General features: G+C 43.0%; 1 protein-coding gene across 3 annotated transcripts in view; it reads left to right on the forward strand.

The window, feature by feature from the left end:
• Positions 1-7,792: 7,792 nt before the first annotated feature.
• The window catches only part of LOC121713523 (NLR family CARD domain-containing protein 3-like), a 37,668-nt gene continuing 25,173 nt past the window's right edge, over positions 7,793-20,287 (forward strand). The window contains exons 1-3 of one of the 3 annotated variants that reach the window (XM_042098185.1): positions 7,793-7,931; positions 12,120-12,477; positions 13,571-13,617. In XM_042098185.1, the coding sequence (XP_041954119.1) occupies positions 12,221-12,477; positions 13,571-13,617 (304 nt within the window). In that variant the 5' untranslated portion in view covers positions 7,793-7,931; positions 12,120-12,220. Of the gene's footprint in view, positions 7,932-12,119; positions 12,478-13,569; positions 13,618-18,168; positions 18,191-20,287 lie in introns of those variants that run through there. The other 2 variants (XM_042098186.1, XM_042098187.1) reach the window with 2 other exon arrangements.

Here is a 20,287-nt window from a genome sequence, read left to right on the forward strand (position 1 = left end):
ATGTCCTGTAGACTGGTGAACTGTGGTGTTGTATGCAAACACTACTTGAGGTAAATGGACTGGCCACCGTCTCTTTTTTTCTGCAGGCAGCGTGCGCAAGAGGTCGTGCAGGGTCCTATTGAACCTCTCGCACTGTCCGTTGCCCGCGGGGTGGTATGGGCTTGTGCGAGACTTTTCGACCCCATACAGCTGGCACAGACGTTTAAGAAGTTCTCCCTCGAATTGTTTACCTTGATCAGTGTGAATGCGCTGCGGGACACCATAATTATAAAACCACTTTTCTGTCAGTACTTTTACCACCGTTCCTGCCTTTTGGTCTGGTGTAGGGAAAGCCTGTGTATATTTAGAAAACACATCTGTGATCACTAAAAGGTTTTCAGCTCCATCACTGGACCGCTCAAGTATGGTAAAGTCTAATGCAAGGATTTCCAAGGGCCTGGAAGCCATTAGGCGTCCCATGAAAGTCCTGATTTTTGGTTGCACGGCTTTGGCCGTTACACACCGGTCACAGTTTTTACACCATTGCTCGATGTCTCGGCGCATAAATGGCCAATAACCACGCTGTCGGATCAGGCTGGTAGTACGCTCCACCCCTTGATGCCCATGGTTATTATGAAGACTCGTTAGTACCTCTGTCTGGAGAACTTGTGGTACCAGAAGCTGCAAGAATGGCTCCCGTCCACCAGGCTCATGGGTGCGAGGTTCCTAAATGTTTCAATATAGCATCCAATTGTGCCTGTTGTTTCCGAAAACACTCTTTTAGTTCGATTAACTCATCACTAGATTTAACAACAACAGCATTGGCTTCTACACTACACTCACCAGTTGCCTGGGCATGGGTGTCACAGGAGTATGCTCTTGCACGGCCTTGGTTGGGGCGTTCACCTTCATCAATCCATCGTACTGCCTCACTGCGAATTTTCAAAAAAGAAATGTTAGACTCAAGCCTTACAAGACGCTTTAATTCCCGGCGCAGCATATTGTCTCTCACACCCTCAATAAATTGATCTCTGATCACTAGATCTGGATCAGACATGCCTCGGGGGTCTTTTTGCTTTATTACCTCTTGGAGGGCCATAAGAGAGTGCGAGAACTCTCTAAGTGTCTCACCATCACGCTGTCTCCGCTGAAAGAACAGTTTTTGGGCTTCTACATAGGACTGTGAGCAACCAAAATTATCTTGAAGGATTTTACAAATGTTTGTAGACGTACTGCGCTCTCCCACCGGACGGAACTTCACCTCTGCTTTTGCCTCACCATCTAGTAGGTCATACACAAACAATGCTCCCTCTGCTTCGGTCATTGGCCTCACCCTTAAGACATGTTTAATTTCTTCTACCCACTCTTCTACACTGAGAGAATCTCGAGAAGAGCTTCCTGAAAAGCGAGGGGCTTTGCGCTCCCGAGGGAAATATAGGACACGTTCTGTGGCGGTACCACCACCTGGCACATTAGAAGCCCCTTGCCCCGAACCACCAGCCCCACCCGTTTCCTGGCGAAGTCGCTCATTGTCAGCTTGTAGCTGTTTAACCTGTTCAGTCAATAACCTCAGCTGTTCCTCCATATTACTGGCTAGTCTATTTTTTTGTCACAGCCAAAGATAGATGAGAGCTGGAGAAGTGAAAGGAGAATTAGAGAAAGGAAAAAAAATAAAAAAAATACAGACTAATTACACGTACACAAAATAATACTGATGGAGAAAAAAAAAAATACAATTCTTTGTTGGACACCTGACACACCCTGCTCACACTGAACCGTGTTCCCCAGAGGTAAGACTGCCACAATCCTAGATCCGGTCAGCCACTGTTTTCTCACAACAAACCCAATTCTTCACCAAGCTATGCACATCAGCCAACAATCACCATCCTGCCGACTACGCCAAATGTGGCCTTCAGGAGTTAGAACCCAGTTGTACTATACCACAAGATGGTCTGACTACGCCACTCCCATTTATTGGACTGGGATGAGACCCAACTAGTACAGTAGACTAAAGATGTACCCCACGCTAGTACTATTCAAGTGAATGAAACAATTGGAGGCTGATGTAGCAAAAACAATGTAGACATAATTTATTTATGGTCTGCAGAGTTATTAAAATAGGTGCTTCGTACAGGAACAACATTAATGGTAGCAACACATCATGGACACATACCTGAGTTCTCGTAGACAAGCCTCCGTAGGAGATATTTACACTAAATATTGGGCCGGACCACAGTACTCAATGTTGACAGGAAATCCACCTTTAGTTCATCATGAGCACAAGGCTCCAAAAGGATTCAGCACACCAAAGACAGCAACAAAGGCTACACTGCATTAACCATAAAGTGCTTTGTTAGGACACACAAATTCTAATCACACCACACAGTGGTCACCTTAATACCTTGAGCACTGAGCTCCGCCCACTAGCTACGAGAACCCAAGCAATGGCCACTTAAATATGAGAACAAGTAAAGTGCGTGAGTGCTACTATGATGATCAGCTAAAGCTATCCAAATTGCACATGCCCACTAGCACTTTCCTCTGTCCCCCGTAATATTGCACACTGCCCAAACACAACAATTTATCTCAATGGTAAAAGATTAATGACCGGAAGAGCTCGACATTAACCCTATAAGTTCATAGGCATGGTATCAATGAATGGTAAAAACATACATAAGTTTCATACATGAGAAAACAGTGGCTGGATGTCCAAACAAAGTAAACAAGACCTAAAAAAACAAAACATACAATTATTAATTTATCCACATAACACACACACTCATTCACCTTACTGATGATATACATTGAAAGAACTTAAACTTTCAAGCACTCACGAGAGACGGGGTTCATTCACAAAAGGCTTCTAATAACCTCGTGTGAACAGACACACACAGACGCCGGAGCACACAGACGCCGGAGCGCACACGTATGACGGGGCGCACGGGACCGGGTATAACAGGCTACACATAGAATAAGAATGAGTCGTTGCAAGGCCAAAGTCTAACAGTTAATTAGATAATCAGGCTAACAAATACCTACTTTGGCTAGGCCACCCGCCCAAGCACACGGCAGCAATTACAGTATACAAACACCCTGTAACACCAGCACAGTCTGTTGAAAAACATTTGATATTAATATTCTCAGCGCGCAGAGCAGGGGGACCGTCTCAATGCTTTGCTGGTTATACGCACCTGGCCGCAAGAGTGAGAGAGTTCCCAGCGGATATCAAGATTCGTTCTAGTTACACGCCCATTCTACAACATAGATCATAATAAAAATCACAACACTGCGTATCTCAAGGCTCACATCAAAACCACACTCTTTAAGGGAAGCATACCTACCGGCGTTAAACCCAGAGACACTTCCGTGATTCAATTACTGGTAACTGCACACAAACCCTTCAACATACGGAACGCCAGCACACTGGCCACCAACACTCATCTGTAATCTACAAGAACGAACAGACTTATAAGTGCCATAACCCATGATGAGGCAGCTAATGCTGGCCTAGTACAACGGCGTGCCAAACAATTCAAACTTACCGCAGTTCCACTCCGCTCCGTTTCCCTGGCTAAGCAGCTGACTGAAAACACAAGAACCCGCCCCTATGGACACCTCAGCCTTTAAGCCCTTGCTACTCGCTCCTGGGTCCTAAAGTCCCACTGGCTACATTTGTAACATAGTGATAGCCAACCTTAGAAAAACATTGAGTAGCAAGATCCCTATGGTTTAACCGGAGGTCTCCCGTCTACTCAGTGGCCACGACCATTGCTGCTGCTTAGCTTAAAAATCAGGCCTTCAATCGCACGCCATATGAGTTCCATAGATATACTGACACGGGAGAGGTTTAATGAGGCGATTTATCATTTTGTGCGATTTCATTCTTTCATTCTGTCTAAATAAATGAGGGGATTTGCACTAATATTCAGGGTATTTCGCATGTAGATTAGTGGTTCTCAATATTTTTGAAGCAAATGCCTATACACCCGTTACCTGCAGTTTGTTTGAAACGCTACGTGAACATATAATAATCAATTGGACCTGAAATGTCTTTCCTCCTTGCCATTTTAGAGATCAGCCTTTCTTAAGAGTATTGCTGCACAAACGTTTTGTGATATAAGGTGCACAATGCACTAGGCTACATTATATGAATTGCCCTACGCTAAACAACGTGAAGATATTTGTTTTCCAACCGTGAACAAGTCATTTTTTTTATTTGTTTGATGTTTGGTAGGCTTAGGCTATCCAAGAAAAACTAATCAAATGAACTAAAGGCTGGCATTTGTATTAGGCTAGGTGAACTTGGCTATTAAACGGGAGACTTTCTGCGGTCCATCTGTAAACAACTCTGGGTCTTAAACTTAAGTTGTATGTTTGCCATTTTCCGTGCTATTGGTCTGTATGCATTTCCATGTTCGCATTCATTGCACTATTTCTTGACTGTGGCGCGCAATTTTATGCACGGGGCGCACCTTCAAACAGTGTTTACCCAAATTCAACCCTTCCCATAACGTGTACGGTATGTGTGCTTGCTAGTAGCCTATGATTACTTTCTGGCCAGCCAGCCACGGTCATATAAATCTACCGGTATATTTCGAAGGAAAATTGACTGTGAACCACAAGTGTGAAATCATGTGTGTAAGCCTATGTAAAATTGAGAGTGACGTCCCCAATCGAAATAGCTGTAGGCCTACTCCCCGAAGCTCACGGTATAATTCGAACACTGAATATAATTAAACGGAACTTAAAGAAAGAAATACCGAGTACATGACCTGGGGGTCGTTTCTAGAAAAGTTAGCAACGACGTTGCTCAACCACTATGGTACGACGCAATTTGCGACCAAACAACGACACTGTTACACCTGTTTCCAGAAAGCATCGTACCTGTGTCGCAATTCGCTACCTCCGACGTTCGAACACCGTAGTTCCAACAACGTTGTTGATGATGCAGCGATACATATCATTGGTGGAAACAGTGGCAACGTGTAATACCCCACCCCCTAGAAATGTTGTGTCACGGCCTATGTCGACATGTTTCTAATCTAAACCGAGTGATTAATGCTGGTATTGTCATTGCCATCAGCAAAACCTAAACCTATTGCAAGCATATAAAACAGTTAACTTAAGCAGACCAATATGAGTCATTATTTGTGTTAAATATCTGTGTGTTGGAAAAAATATATAGCCTGGACAATTATCTGGGTATCCCATAGGTTATCTCGTGGCTTGACGGCAGCACGGTGGTGCACTGCGCGCTCGGCCGCAGTTCGCATCCTATCTCTTCTTTTCATCTCTGAGTATGCCTACGAGACGCAACAATAGGTTTTCACCATACATATTTATGTATATATTTACTCTACATCGAGAGACCATAGGTACAATACATCAGTCAAAAACAATTGATTCTACGTGTCAATTCTAGTTCACCTGCAGGTAGCGAGAAGCAAGAGGACAACCTCACATCATAAGAAAATCGAACCTACAACGTTGGGATAATAAGTCATCTGCTTTAGCCACTACACCATTTAACACTGATGTTGTTAGGGACTGTGAAGATTATAATACTAAAAGCAAGGCAATACTTTAATTAACATAAATAGCAAGAATGAGCCAAGTAGGGGAGCAGTGTCTTAATCAAAATTAAGCTACAGGATATAAATCATTGAGTCACGAGATAAACATCCACTTCGCAAATTTTGGTTAGGCGGTTGTGATTTTTTGTTAGGCGCTCCGGACACCAACAGGAACTACCAAGGAACGACACAAGTGCGACTGCCTAGGGCAGGGGTCTCAAACACCCGGCCCGCGGGCCAAATCCGGCCCGCGTCCTGCCCAATTCCGGCCCGCGACGAATGACAAAATAATAATGTAATCCGGCCCTTGAGGCTATTAATTGCGACAAACACGATACTGATTACTGATACGGTGACAAATCTCATTTGTAGGCCTACTCTGCTCCACTATGTGCAAGACATCCAGAGCTTGATTCAAACCCAAAATCGCTGCGCAAAGTTTTTAGGAAATACTTCCTGAAACACAAAGACGTGCATTTGTAATGACGCGGAAGCGATGCAGGCCATAGTGTTGCAGAAATTGAAGCAGAAATTAAGCAGAAATAGCCAGGCCTACACCAAATGTTGAAAAACGTTCACGTGTGATGAAGTATTAGGTAAGCTATGTTATTCACCTATTCTAATTCTGAAGGAGAATATCCTTTTGGAGATTATGATCGATCGTCTATGACCGTGATAGTCACGGTGCGTCTGTGAATGGAGGTGCGTGTATACAACGGTGTCCACTAAGCATACCATGCTTGTTTCGACCCTCTGCCCAACATAGCTTGGAGGTTGCAGTGGTAATCGTGATGATAGTGTCCGTAATGGATGTGGTACAGACAGCAGGGCTAGTAGAAATAGGGCTCTAAAGAACTACAAAGTCACCCGCAATATGATGCGAACTTCTGGGTACTGCAGATTACCCGCGATAGGAACTTTTTGACCAGAATACTTTATTGTAGGCATATATTGTAGTAATCTATTACTAAACCACAACATCTTAGGTGTTGGTATACATCTTAGGTGTTTTTCTGTTAATTTGTTATGTGGGTAATATGAAAAAAGGAAAGTAAACCTGCTTAAATATGTTCATCCAGTATTTACTGAAAGGTGCATAATTTGAGGTGCTTGCCATCCAGTGACAAATTAGATGGGTAAATTTACCCCCTTCATAAACTTTTCTTTTACTCAAAGATTTTTACATTTACAGTATAAGTTTATCTCTGACCACTTTCAAGCCATGGCCTTTTAAATTTTGATATAAAAATCCAATGGTGTGGCTTTCTTAACCCTGATGTTTGCCAGGTTTAAAAAAGTTATGAGAGGAAATATTTTTATTTGGTGTGAAACACACACACATACCTGTTTTTTTTATGTTTTTCATTTATTTTATAATTTGTATTAATATTTATTTTATCATTATTTTATTTATAAGCTAAGGTTGCTAGCACAGGTGTCTAAAACTAGATAAAAGCACTTTCTGTTTGCAGTTTTGTGTGGTATTTAAAAAAAGAACATTGCATTTTCAGAAATAGCCGGCCCTCCAATCAGATGACGTTGGCAGAATTGGCCCCCAGCTCATTTGAGTTTGAGACCCCTGGCCTAGGGGCAGTAGTTCAAACGACCAAACTTTGCGTCCTTGTTTGCGATTGAGAGTTCGAACTACCCTTTCTAGAAACACCAAATCCAAGAACGATGGAGCGAACTACCAAGGTTGCGACGCAAGTTAGCAAACGATGCTTTCTAGAAACGACCCCCTGGGTGGTAGATACGGCCATGCTCGCAGTTTATAAATCAATAGTGGGATCCGGATAACTCCGAGGTCGCCTAGCCTTGTCTTTGTTGCCTTTATGATTACCTTTACAAAAGTTTCTTATTTCAAAAAGGATATAGCAATTATCAACAAATGACAAGGCAGCTGGAACCTGCCACTCCCCCCACTCTCTCGTGTGCGCTCAGTCAAGATGCGTTCCCAATTAAATGGAGTAGCATAACGTTGAAAATCGCTGCATAGTGGAGATTGAGATGACCCATATCATCATTGCATGTAACATGCTGTTGCTGCATTTTGACACTGTAAACGTTGAGAAGAATGAAATGAAGTTTGAAGTAAAGCTACTTATATTTATTGGCTGAGTTTTGGTGCCCCTGACGACCCTTGATGATGCCCTGCCCACAGTGCGTGATGCGCGTGGTGGTAGCGCGGCACTGATGGGATAGGCCTAATAAATCGGTTTAAAGCTGGTGGACCTGTGACGTCGGACTGAATAACCGGAATCCAAAAGGAGAGGATGTTGTTCCCAATAACGTTTGCATGTGTTCTGTCCTTGATTATTCTCAAGAAAGCCGAATGTAGCGAGACTGGAAATATGAGCAGTGTTACAGAGAAATACAAAGGTAGGCCTAAAATGGATGCGTTTTTTTTTACACTTGTTTGACAAAGTTTGCGTCAGGGTTGGCTATCGATTGTAGGCTACTCGTCTGAGCAATCAAAATGCTGTGGCCCAAATCTAGTCATGTCTTCAGATCAGGCTATGTGCAGAAAAAGACACAAACTAGTGTTGTGGTAGGCTAAGGTATGCTAGCCCTTATTATTATCTTGACAGGGAATTGAGACCCTCATATCATATTTCTACTCATTTGAAGAATTCTACAATGTTGTAACATTACTGAATGAATAATAAGGAAGGTCGGACTGTCAAAGTTGAAGGCTACGGTAATTTTGCTATCTAATAAAAAATGCAATGATCCCATAATGTAGTCTACGATAATTTGATAATTTTGTGAAACTCTATAGATTTTAGTAATCTAGACACCCTACCAACGATGCACCGCGATATGTTTTGAGCGCAACGCAATTTTCTTTCTTTCTTGAATTTAATAACGTATCTATATATCTATCTTTCACTGTGTTCCAATCGTTCTAATGCTGTAATTATCATGAACTACTACCATGCAAACTTTAAAATAAAAGTTGATGCCAGTTTTGTTCACGCATCGTAGGCTAGTGTACAAATAAGAATTCATTCATGTAGGCTAGCTAATAGCCTATTCATCCATTGTCTTCAAAATACGTTCATTTTGAGCCTCTGAATCAATACTTAACATCACGGTGCAACATGAACACAAGTCTCTACAGCTTTAAATCGAAAACATTTTTCAACATATGCTAGACGATACAACTTGTATCCTTTGAACTCTCTTATTGCTTTGAGACGGTTAAGGAGGACACGTTTTCACATGCAAATAGGCTATGCGCAGAACACGAAAACGAAACTTTCTAGGCTTACAGGTAGACAAAGTATGGCAAGCGATTTTAACATTTACCCGCTAGGTTTGACTATCTGGAATTAACATTGTAGATATCAACAACGTCTTTCTGACTAGTCGCAATTACATTTTGGATAGTTGGAATTGTCATTCAAGATATCTGTAACGTAATTGTGACTAGTCGAAACGTCAGATAGAGATATCTGTCATTTAGTTTTGACTAGGCAAAACTGAATTACAAATATCTGTCATCACGTCATTGAAAAAAACATTGAACTCGTCACACATCTTAAATGACAATTGCAGATATCTTTAATTCAGTTTTGACTATATGGCAAGCGATTTTAACGTTTCCAGTCCTACTAGACCTATTGCAGATATCTGTAATTCAGTTTTGCCTAGTCAAAACGAACATTTTAGATATACGCAATTGAATTCTTCCTATCCATAATTGTCATTTCAGATATCCACAAAAACATTCTTACTAGGACAAATGACGCCACATTTGCCATTCATTTCTATGGGGGTTATAATTACGGATATCTACAATTCAGTTGCAGATATCCACTATGTGAATTACGGATATCTGCAATTGAATTGTAGATATCTGTAATTCCAGTTAGAGAGATCTAAAATTTGATTCTGACTAGTCATAACTCCAGTTGAAGATATCTTTAATTTAACTCAATTCAAGATATCTTACATGTTCCTTTTCAGATATCTTGAATTAAGTTTTGACTAGGCGAAATGACATTGTAGATATCTGTAAATGGAATTATGACTAGTCAAAATGACGTAGATATCTCAAACTGGAGTTAGGGATAGTCATAATTTGATTGTAGATATCTATTATCAAGTTATAGATATCTTGAATGAGTTTTGATTAGAGATATCTGAAATTGGAGATATCTATAACTTTCATTCTGCCTAGTCAAAATGTAATTATAGATATCTTGAATTAGAGTTTTGACTAGGCGAAATGACGTTGGAGATATCTGTATTGCTATGCAAATTAGGCCCGCATCCCACTTTAGGCGGGAGCAGAGCGTGTTGTTCAGATCATCAAATCACATAGCACCTGTTAACTGTTAACTTTGTAATTAGCACTAATTAGCATCATGTCAGAGCAGCCAGAGGGCGAAGGAGTTTTTAATCGTCTTTTTAATGCTGCAGCCTATGCAAGACAGGAGCTGGCAGCAAGAATTGATGATTCAATGTTGCTTTGATTTTTTCGATTAGCCTACAGCCAACACCATTATGAATGGAGTTTCCTGTAGATGGTGCTGTTGCATTTAGTAGCCTAGGCCTACTAATTTATGTAGGCTACGAAACAGAGATCAAGCCAGTTGATAACGTGAGAGTCTAATAAACCACACAGTGTCCCTGAGTTTTAGTTATTTTAGATGTCAACAAGACATTACAGCCATGACTGCTTCTTCCTCTTCCATTCATAGAAATAAAGAAATAAGCCCACTTCTTCTTCGATTATGTTGGGGAGGGGAAATTAGCCTACGTACAGAGTAGACAGGCTCTGCTACAGATCTAAAGAGCAACGTCTTGCACAATAATTTGCACTAGTCATAATGACGTTTGAGATATCTTCACCTTTCATTCTGCCTAGTCAAAACCGAATTAAAGATATCTGCAATTGTCATTTAAGATGTGTGACGAGTTCAATGTTTTTTTTCAACGACGTGATGACAGATATCTGTAATTCAGTTTTGCCTAGTCAAAACTAAATTACAGATATCTCTATCTGACGTTTCGACTAGTCACAATTACGTTACAGATATCTTGAATGACAATTCCAACTATCCAAAATGTAATTGCGACTAGTCGGAAAGACGTTGTTGATATCTACAATGTTAATTCCAGATAGTCAAACTTAGCGGGTAAATGTTAAAATCGCTTGCCATATGACTAGGCAGAATGAAAGGTGAAGATATCTCAAACGTCATTATGACTAGTGCAAATTATTGTGCAAGACGTTGCTCTTTAGATCCGTAGCAGTATGGCAAGCGATTTTAACATTTACCCGCTAAGTAACCCCATAGAAATGAATGGCAAATGTGGCGTCATTTGTCCTAGGAAGAATGTCTTTGTGGATATCTGAAATGACAATTATGGATATGTAACGGATGCCAGCTAGCTTAGCTGTGCTTGTGGAACGTTGGTAAACCTCACTCCCCGACACCTCAAGAGTGCTGCTGGCATGCGAGCCAGTAGCCTGGGCTATTGGCTCAATTGTTAGCGCGCTCGCCTCCTGATCCGAGGTGCTGCTGTTTCGCGGGTTCGAGTCCGGGCGCGTGCAGGGCTGAATCGCGCAGGTTCAACACAACGGAGGTTACATTGGTGCTGTGACCCGGATCGGGAGTGAGGTTTAGGGGGGTGAGTGTAACGGATGCCAGCTAGCTTAGCTGTGCTTTTGGAACGTTGGTAAACCTCACTCCCCGACACCTCAAGAGTGCTGCTGGCATGCGAGCCAGTAGCCTGGGCTATTGGCTCAATTGTTAGCGCGCTCGCCTCCTGATCCGAGGTGCTGCTGTTCGCGGGTTCGAGTCCGGGCGTGTGCAGGGCTGAATCGCGCAGGTTCAACACAATGCAGGTTACAGATAGGAAGAATTCAGTTGCGGATATCTAAAATGTTCGTTTCGACTAGGCAAAACTGAATTACAGATATCTGTAATACATATAGTCTAGTGGTTAAATGTTAAAATGGCTTGCCATACGTATCTGCCATAACGCACAGAGAGACACAAATGGGTCTGTTGATTTGATTGAACGGCCAATCACATCAAGTTAGCGTCAGTGAAGAACCAAAGCTGCTCTGATCAAATTAAAAGTGTAAAAATTGTTACCGCATTATGCTAATTTAATAAACCAAAATCCACTGTCTGACTGACAGTTTTTGTCACAATGTAGAAATGCTGGGAGTCAAAGTGAAAGCGGGGTGCACGCACCAAGGCACTTCAGAAAGGCCCTTGGGCCTGGCTACTGTTCTCAGAGCATTATGCTTTCTTTGTCTATGATCTGCAGCTTTTTCAAACTATAGGGCCTCCTCAACAATTAGCCTACTGGTCCACGTAGCTGCGAAATTAAGGTAGCTACGAAATTAAGTTCTGCCCGGTGCTTCACACTTTCGATCATTTGCAGCAAGAGTGAATTGTATGGAATGGTATGGACCGCGGACTGAAAGAAAAATAAACTAGGCTAAAAGTTTCCCCATTGTTTAGGCAAAGTTATGTGTGGTGTTCCTAATTATTCAATTATATACTTTAATCAACATATTTTTATGTGACAAAATTTTGTTTTCAGCATGAACTATATATGAAGACCCCAACATTTGGCAGTTTTGAAGTCTGGCCCGGCCTGTCCCCAAGCATCCAGTTTGTAGCAGTTTAACCAAGACTCGAACCATGACTGCAGACCTGAAAGAAGTGCTGAGGAATACTCTTGATGAGCTCACTAAAGCAGACTTTAAGAGGTTCAAGTGCCTGCTGCGGGACCAGAACAGTATCCCATGGGGAATGCTGGAGGAGGCAGATACAGATGACACTGTGGACTTGATTGTGCAGAAGTACACGATGAAAGCTGGGGAGATCGTGTCGACCATCTTGAAGAAGATGAACAACAACCTGTCGGCCATGGCCTTGGAGAGTAGGGTGGTCCTTCTAAAAGTTTGTACTTTCTGAAGTCTGAACCCCTAAGTTTATTTATTTTTCATAGAAAAGTAACCAGAAAAAATTTCATGTAAATCAATTAAAATTTAGAGGTTGCTCAAAGAGGTTGAAATTTCTTATAAAATCATTGCATTTTTACCATTAAATTATGGTTAGCTGTTGATTCAATTTGAACAGCTGTTGATTTGATAGAAAGTCTCAATGACTAGTTTTTTCCATTCTTGATAAATGCTATCAATAAAAACTAAAAATGAAGCCAGGTAATTTCTGAATGTTGCCTGGTTAGTACTTATGTTTAAACTTTCACTGACAATTTCTTAACGTTTGTCTCATATCATACAGCAACTAGGGGCAGCCGTTGCCTACTGGTTAGGGCTTTGGGCTTGGAACCGAAGGGTTGAAGGTTCAGTCCCCGACCAGTAGGAAAAATATGGGTGGGGGAAGTGGAAAGCTGCCTTTTAAACAGCAGATCCTTAGCTACTTCCTCCATTGTAATTTGCAGCAGAAGGAGACAGTTAGGTTAGCTGCTACTAGAACAGTGGAGAAAGTGGAGGAATTCTGGGATAGGGCTAGAATTCATCTGTGCCACAAGCAAGATATAATAAAAGAAGGTTGAAAAACTGTTCACAGAATGGACAGCTTTGAGAACACCAAAAGAAGGTCAGAAACACAGCAGAAGAAAGAAAACAAGTTTACCTTAGACTAACATTTTTGATGTTGCCCATTAAAATTCCATGAACTTTTATTAATTAACTTTAAGTCAATTGAGCTACCTATAAATATTCTCCAAAACTCATAAAACTTTGCAAATAATGTTTTTTCAACAAATATAACTTAAAAAATCAGGTATTAATTAATTTTTCTATCAAAATAAGGAACACCCTATTGGAGGGTAATCTAATATGTAAGCATGTCTGATAAAGAACTTGTTTGTGTATGTGGGAAGATTTGTGTAGTCACTATCATTGTCATCCATTCTCTCAAGTTCCCCCCCCCCCCCCCCCCCCCCACACACACACACACACACACACATGCTCTTTTTTCTTTCATTCTCTAACCCCAACCTGGTCTTGCTCTCTCCACAGCTTTGACAGCTTCAAGTGGAGGAACACCCATGCCACAGCAAGGAGAAGGTAATAGCCTACTGTCAGCTATTTCACATTTGAATCCAGAAACACACAGCTATTACATGGACATCATGTGAACAAACCCCTCTGTAAAAACATTTACACCTTTTGATGAATTTGCACACTTACATGCTGCTACTCTAACTTGCTTTTTGTCAGACATGCCGCTATTCCAACATGCTGCATTTTTAGTACTGTCGGAATTGTGTATTCTTAATTGTCTTTTTTTATTATTTTATTGCTCCCCTTCTTAACTATTCAGAAGGGGAGCAATACAAATAAACCAACAGTTTTTGCCCATAGAAGGCAAATCCGTTAGACTGTTAAAAACATTGACTGTTAAACAATATCCCAACCTTAGAGATGATCAGAACAGCCGGTCAGATGAAATTGATTGAGCCACAAAATAACAAAATTTATTTTTATATGCCATAGGCCTGCGTGCAGTTGTTAGATTGCACATAACATGTTTGCATTTAGTCCAGCATTCCCTTAATTAATGGCCTCAGTGCGCATAGACAGGCGGGAATTCCGACACTCCTTTTACAGCAAACCACTTCACAATGAATTATTAAAATAACCCCTCAGAGTTCAGTGTCCATTAGTCCCAACATTTAGAAACAGTATTGAAAAGTCCAAGCGTGAATTGGGTCAGTGGGGATTTGGGGAGAGAGAGGTCTTGGGCCAAAGATTGACAGCGAATGAGGGTCGGCAGCTATCCCCAATGACGAATGTCGGTGCTGAACACTAAAGCGCATGAAACTAGAGGAGTGGGGGTATGTCGTAATTGATGGCGGTCCCCAATTTGCGCAATCCTTTCAAAATATAAAATTTTAACCTTTAATTCTGCTCTCTTCAGAGAAAAAAATATCCTATGTCATTAAGAAATAATAATTTTCAACAAAATAATGTGCCAGTCAAAGCTGCAGTTGGCAAGATGTTTTTGATCATATTCACTATTACTCCGACTGAACAACATTAATCAGCCGGTTTTAGAAAAAAAATGCACTTCTACCTCCACCTAGAGCCTGTTATTTGTTTTGCAAAAATCTGCAGCTCTCGGTTCTTCTGGTCCAATCAGAGCAGGGCTGTATGAGATCTTACTGTCAATCACAGTCTGTTGCAGTCTGGTGTGCATTGACGAGCACAAACTCGATGAGAAGGTGCTCGGTGGTAGTGGGGGAGGGGCATGAGAGTTGTAAACATTAAACATTTTGGCCCCTCAATCTGTCAGACATGCAAACTGCAGCTTTAAGTAATTGTGTTGTTTTGATTGAGTTATGTAGGGCTGGGCACTGAACATCGATGCTTTTATGGCACCGACCAAAACACGCCGATCCTGTCACATATCGAAAATTTTATTTTATTTCGGTGCCAAATTCCGATACCCAAAGAAATAAATCTTAGCGTCTGTTAGCCAATTCAACACTTGTGTGAAGAGATCTAAAGTGGCTGGTGATTGGCTGCCTCACATAACGTTACACAGGTCACACAGAAGGAGGGTTGAAATGAAGGATCTTTCTTCTCCACAAATGCCTTAACATTGTTGTCTGGTCTTTTGTAAAAGTTATTGTGCGGTCAATATCTCCTACAATACTCGTTAGCGAAATCTAAGAGATACGTAGAAGGCTATTAGGAAAAGGTCAATCAGAGATTTCAAAAGAACAAGGGAACAACATGTCACAATCCAACATGCTATTTTCCCTTGATGAAAGTGAAACCATGAGTTTTCCCACATCTCAACTTTGCCCAAAGTTTTCAGAAATACTCGTTTTCAGTGATAAAACCTCATTGAAATAATATGCATTTTTCCATATGGGGTCTTAGAAGCCATCTGTCTCCTAGCCACAGCATTTTTGTTGCAAACAAAATCAACCTAAACATGCTCAGCGCTGTTGCTCACCTGTCCATCATCGTAAAGCCCGATTTGATTGGTCCAAACAGGTCTGATTCGAGCATAGTTGATCCACAACGGAGCAATGCCAGACCGAACTTTCCAACCTCAAATGTTGTAAGCGGGGCTAAGTTCGGCTGGCACCCAGGCTAACTTCTCCCCTTTATTTTTGAGAATTCTCTCTCACCTCCAATAATGACAACTATGACATCATCCACACCACGATGAATGGTATCTGGGTGAAATTGTGTCCTTTTATCTCCCAAAACCTGGCCACCAATTAGCATCGATTAGCTAATTATGCTAGCTATTTAAAAGTTTAAGGTTTCCCTCAAGTGACAAGGATTATGCACAATGCTGGCTTGCATTAGAACAAATATGACTTCATGAAAACGAGTAATGCACCCCAAAACTAGACGGCCATGAAGGGTTAACGCCTCGTGTTCTCCTTCAGAGAACCGTGGTTATACTCCCCTCCTGCTGCGCCATTGAGGCTATGTAACTGTACTACGATCGCATGCCACCGAAAGCACAGAAAAGGCAACAGACGTGCTCACAGTATTCAAGCTGTAGTAACGTGCAAATGTATCACCCGCCTCCCCTGGTGGAGTGCGCTCTGAGTCTGGTTGGTGGCGCGGCTCCCGCTGCACCATACGCCACTGCGACGGTCTCCATGATCCAGTGGAACAGCCACTGTTTAGAGAGTGGCTTCCCCAGCGCCTGTGCACCAAAACAGATAAACAGCTGCTCAGTCCTGCGGAGCGAGCTCATTTTCTCTAGGTAGGCCCTCAGGGCCCATGGCTCTTCCCGCTGGGCATCGGGGCAAAAAGCAGACAGGTCAATGATCCTTGATCTCGCTGAAGAGGACAGGATCTTCGGCTGATAAAAGGGGTTGGGGTGGAGAAAAACCTTTGAATCATCCACCGCAAACACTGCATAAAAGGCCACAGTCATGCCACCATGCACAGTGCACTTCCCCTGCTACCCTGATTTGCATTTGTATAGCTCCCCTAGAATTAGGAGGAGGGGGTCATGGGGGGGGGGGGGGGACTGTCAAACAAGGTCCGTGTCAATTTCGGACAATTCACGGCAGTTTTCGGTGTTGCCTTATACAGTCGTAAACCTGAGCTTCCTCGTCAATCTACAGTGCCGCTTACTGACGAAAATTCCACTTTTCATGCAGTGAAATTGTAGGCAGTCAGGGCTAACTAAGCGCGGTGAGGTCACTTACTCGCTTAACAGAGGTCAGCGCGAGTAGCCATCTTAGGACAGCTACTTCAGCTGGGCCTGCTCTATTGGCTCACACAGCTGCCCCGAAAGAGCTTTCAGCACCAGGGCTAGGTCCTATGGTGGGACCGTGACTGACCAGACCAGCCGACGTGACAGGCTGATATGGCCGCTAAGTAGGGGTGGTTCAGGATTTTGGACATAAGACCTCATTTCCAAGTTAGCAAGTGTGCTATTTATCAGTGGAGACCATTTTCAACACATTTCATCCAGTCCTTCTAGTTGCAGAGTTTGCAGGTGCTAGGCTAGCGCAAGTCATCAGTATGTCTTAGCCTGCCACTAAAAACAGTCTTACCCACTCCACAGTACACCCGAGGCAAATAAATTATAACACCAGACAATCGATGTAAATATTTGTGTTGATAGAATAGTGTGCCAGAGCGTCCACTCCCAGCGGAGCATCGCTCTCGGTCAGGGATAACCACTTTACACAGTACGTCGTTCCCTGGAGTCTGCCAGCAGAACCCAGTCATCGAGGTAATTTAATATGCAAACTCCCCGTCTCCTGAGGGGGGCTAACGCTTCCTGACTGACTTTGGTGAAGCTGCGGGGTGATAACGCTAGCCCGAAGCGTAAGACAGAACTCCCAAGCTCTGCCCTCGAAATGGAAATATGCGTCTTTCAGGTCTATTGTGGCCATCCAATCTCCCTGCTGCACGCTCTAAATAATATGGTGCAGCGTCAGCATCTTGAATGGAATTTTTAATAAATATGCATTCAGTGGCCGGAGGTCCAGGATGGGCCGAAGACTGCCATCTTTCTTGAGGACCAAAAAATACTGACTGTACGCACCCTCCATCCACTGGCTCGGTGGCACGGGAAGTATTGCCTGTTTCGCCGCCAGCTCTTGGATTTCCCAGCGGAGCGCCAGTGCACGCGAGAGAGAGACTACTCTCTGCCTGACATCCGTGAAAACCCGTGCTCCAGTGTGTGGGGAACCCATTGAGAGCTTGTGCACTTCCGCCACTTTGCAATGTGGTTCGCCAGACACGGGGCAGTGACTGGGGTATCCGCCGTCACCACAGGGGCGACGGGCGAGCCACGAGTCATTATGGTTGATAATTTTTGATTTTTTTTTTTTTTTAAATGTTAATGTCAACAAGTGCTTGTGTAGACGTGCGAGGGGAACACACTGGCACGCCGACTAAAAACGAGGAAGGGCCTCTAGCGCATTTAGCACAGGGGCTCGCCATCCTCCCAAGACGGCCAGAACCTTCAACTGGCCTGGGGCTGGCCAGTGGGACCAGAGCGAGAAGCAGAACGCTCTTGGCTCCTTTTCCAGCCACGCCTTAGCTGCCTGCTCTGCTGCTGCTACTGGAAACCGCTCCTCTGGGGCTGACCAGCCGATCTAGGCTGCTGCTGCTGTTAAGGGCGCTGCCTGCGCCTAGGGATGTAACGGTATGAAAATTGAACCTCATTGTTATAGTGACCAAAATTATCATGGTTTTCGGTATTATCGCGATATTTTTAAAAATATGTTCAGAAAGCACTGATAGGCCTACACAAGCTGAAATAGTTTCAAAAAGTGTCCCGTTCATTTTTTCCTTGGTCATGTTTAATTGGCTATATGCTTATAGCTTAACTTACCCTACCATGACTTGGAGTTTGCTATTTCTGTTATTTGGATCCAGTGAGTGAGTAGGGTTGCCACATTTGATTTGTGATCCGGGACTGGTCTGTGTACGTAGACTACTCGGGATTTGATGTACGATAAACACAACCAAGAACAAAACCGTTTGAAACTAACAGAAATTATAATCAGAAGTTCATTTTCACCAAAAAACGGAAATATTATTAATTATCCGAGACAGTCACTTAAAAAAGAGAACAATCCCGGGAAATCCAGTGCATGTAGCAACCATATGAGTGAGACCAAAGTAAATGTTCGTATTTAAAACTTTAGGCTACTATATTCTCCTGATAACATGAGAGGAATGGATTTAATGTGGACGCGAACTTAGAAAGACGCATGGAAAGAGTGGCTACATGATACAGTGCACGTTTTGTGGTGAAAATGTTCCGCCTTTTAAAATCAGGTGTAGCCTAATCTGAATCCCAGTTAAAACCATCATTTAGACAACAGAATCAGTAGGGTACCAGTTTTGTTTCATTGTACCAGGCCTACTGTATGTCAAAAGCAGGCTCGGATATAGCTGGGACAGATTACCACGGTGTGGAAACCGTGTGTTTAATCAACCACGATAATTATGATATTTGAAATGAAAATGGTAATTGTTATAGTCAACATTTTTATCGCGGTTTACCATTATATTGGTAATCGTTACATCCCTACCTGTGCCTCTGTTTTTTGTCGATGTACAGCCATCGGAGTGAGCGGGGGTCGGGGCGGGGCAGGAAAGTTTTGAGCGCTGCGGTGCTCTTCTGTGTCGCCTGAAAGCGCTCCTTCATATTCTCCATCGTTGGTCGGATCAATCCGGAGGGGTGCGATCTTTTCCCTGTCAGGCAGCTGGGACAGCGTCAGCCACAGATGGCGCACCAGCACTACCAAGTGGCCCATCGCCCTGCCCTGTGCCAGGGCTGCACACTTTGAGACTCGCAAGGCCAGGTCCAGCGCTTTCCTCCTTTCAGGGAGTGGGGTCAGGGCTTCTTCCTCCTCCACAGCCAACCTCATGCTCTCACCAGCATAGACCTGGAGGAAGGTTGCAGTGTTGAGGGCACGACATGCCTGCCCCACACAGGCATAAGCCTTGGACACCTGGCGGCAGTGACTCTGCACGGCTTAGACAGCAGAGTGGGTGGGCCACGAGCCGATAATGCTCCATGAGGGGCGAGGTAGGCAACCAGTGCTTCCTCCACTTCAGGCAGGTGAGACAGCCCTTGCTCCTCTGCCCCGTGTAGGACAGAGTAGGGGTTTCCCCATGAACGCTGCACCTCACCGAGGGAATTTGGGGAAGGCTGGGAGGGGGCGTTGTCTGAAATACATTTTCCCGGGGGTGACATCCCCAAACCCCCTCTAACTTTTGGTTTTAAGTACGAAAAAAAGTCTGACCTGTCGCAAGTTCACCGAGCTCCCGATCTCATTCCACAAGCCTAGAGAGGGTTCATGTCAATTTATACTGACTATCGTTTAAAAACATATTCAATTATATATATTTTGATATATAAGTCGCACCTACTAAGTTGCAGGAAACTATGAAAAAAGTGTGACTTATAGTCCGGAAAATACGGTACACGTAAAAGGGCAAAAAATAGGGCACAGGCGGAAATATGTATCGTATTTTCCGGACTATAAGTCGCACTTTTTTTCATAGTTTTCATCCTGCAACTTATATATGAAAAAAATTATATAATTGAACATGTTTTTAAATGTTACTTTATATTAACTGACATGAACCCTACATGAAACATTACCGTCTACAGCCTCGAGAGAGCGCTCTCAAATGCACAAGTCCTGTGCACTTTCAGTCAGATTAGTGCTTGTGCTATGCCTGAAACACACGTGCATACTTAAATCCTCAAATGCCCGGGATTCTA

This window comes from Alosa sapidissima, chromosome 7 (assembly GCF_018492685.1).
Source record: "Alosa sapidissima isolate fAloSap1 chromosome 7, fAloSap1.pri, whole genome shotgun sequence".
In the NCBI taxonomy this organism is placed as follows: Eukaryota; Metazoa; Chordata; class Actinopteri; order Clupeiformes; family Clupeidae; genus Alosa; species Alosa sapidissima.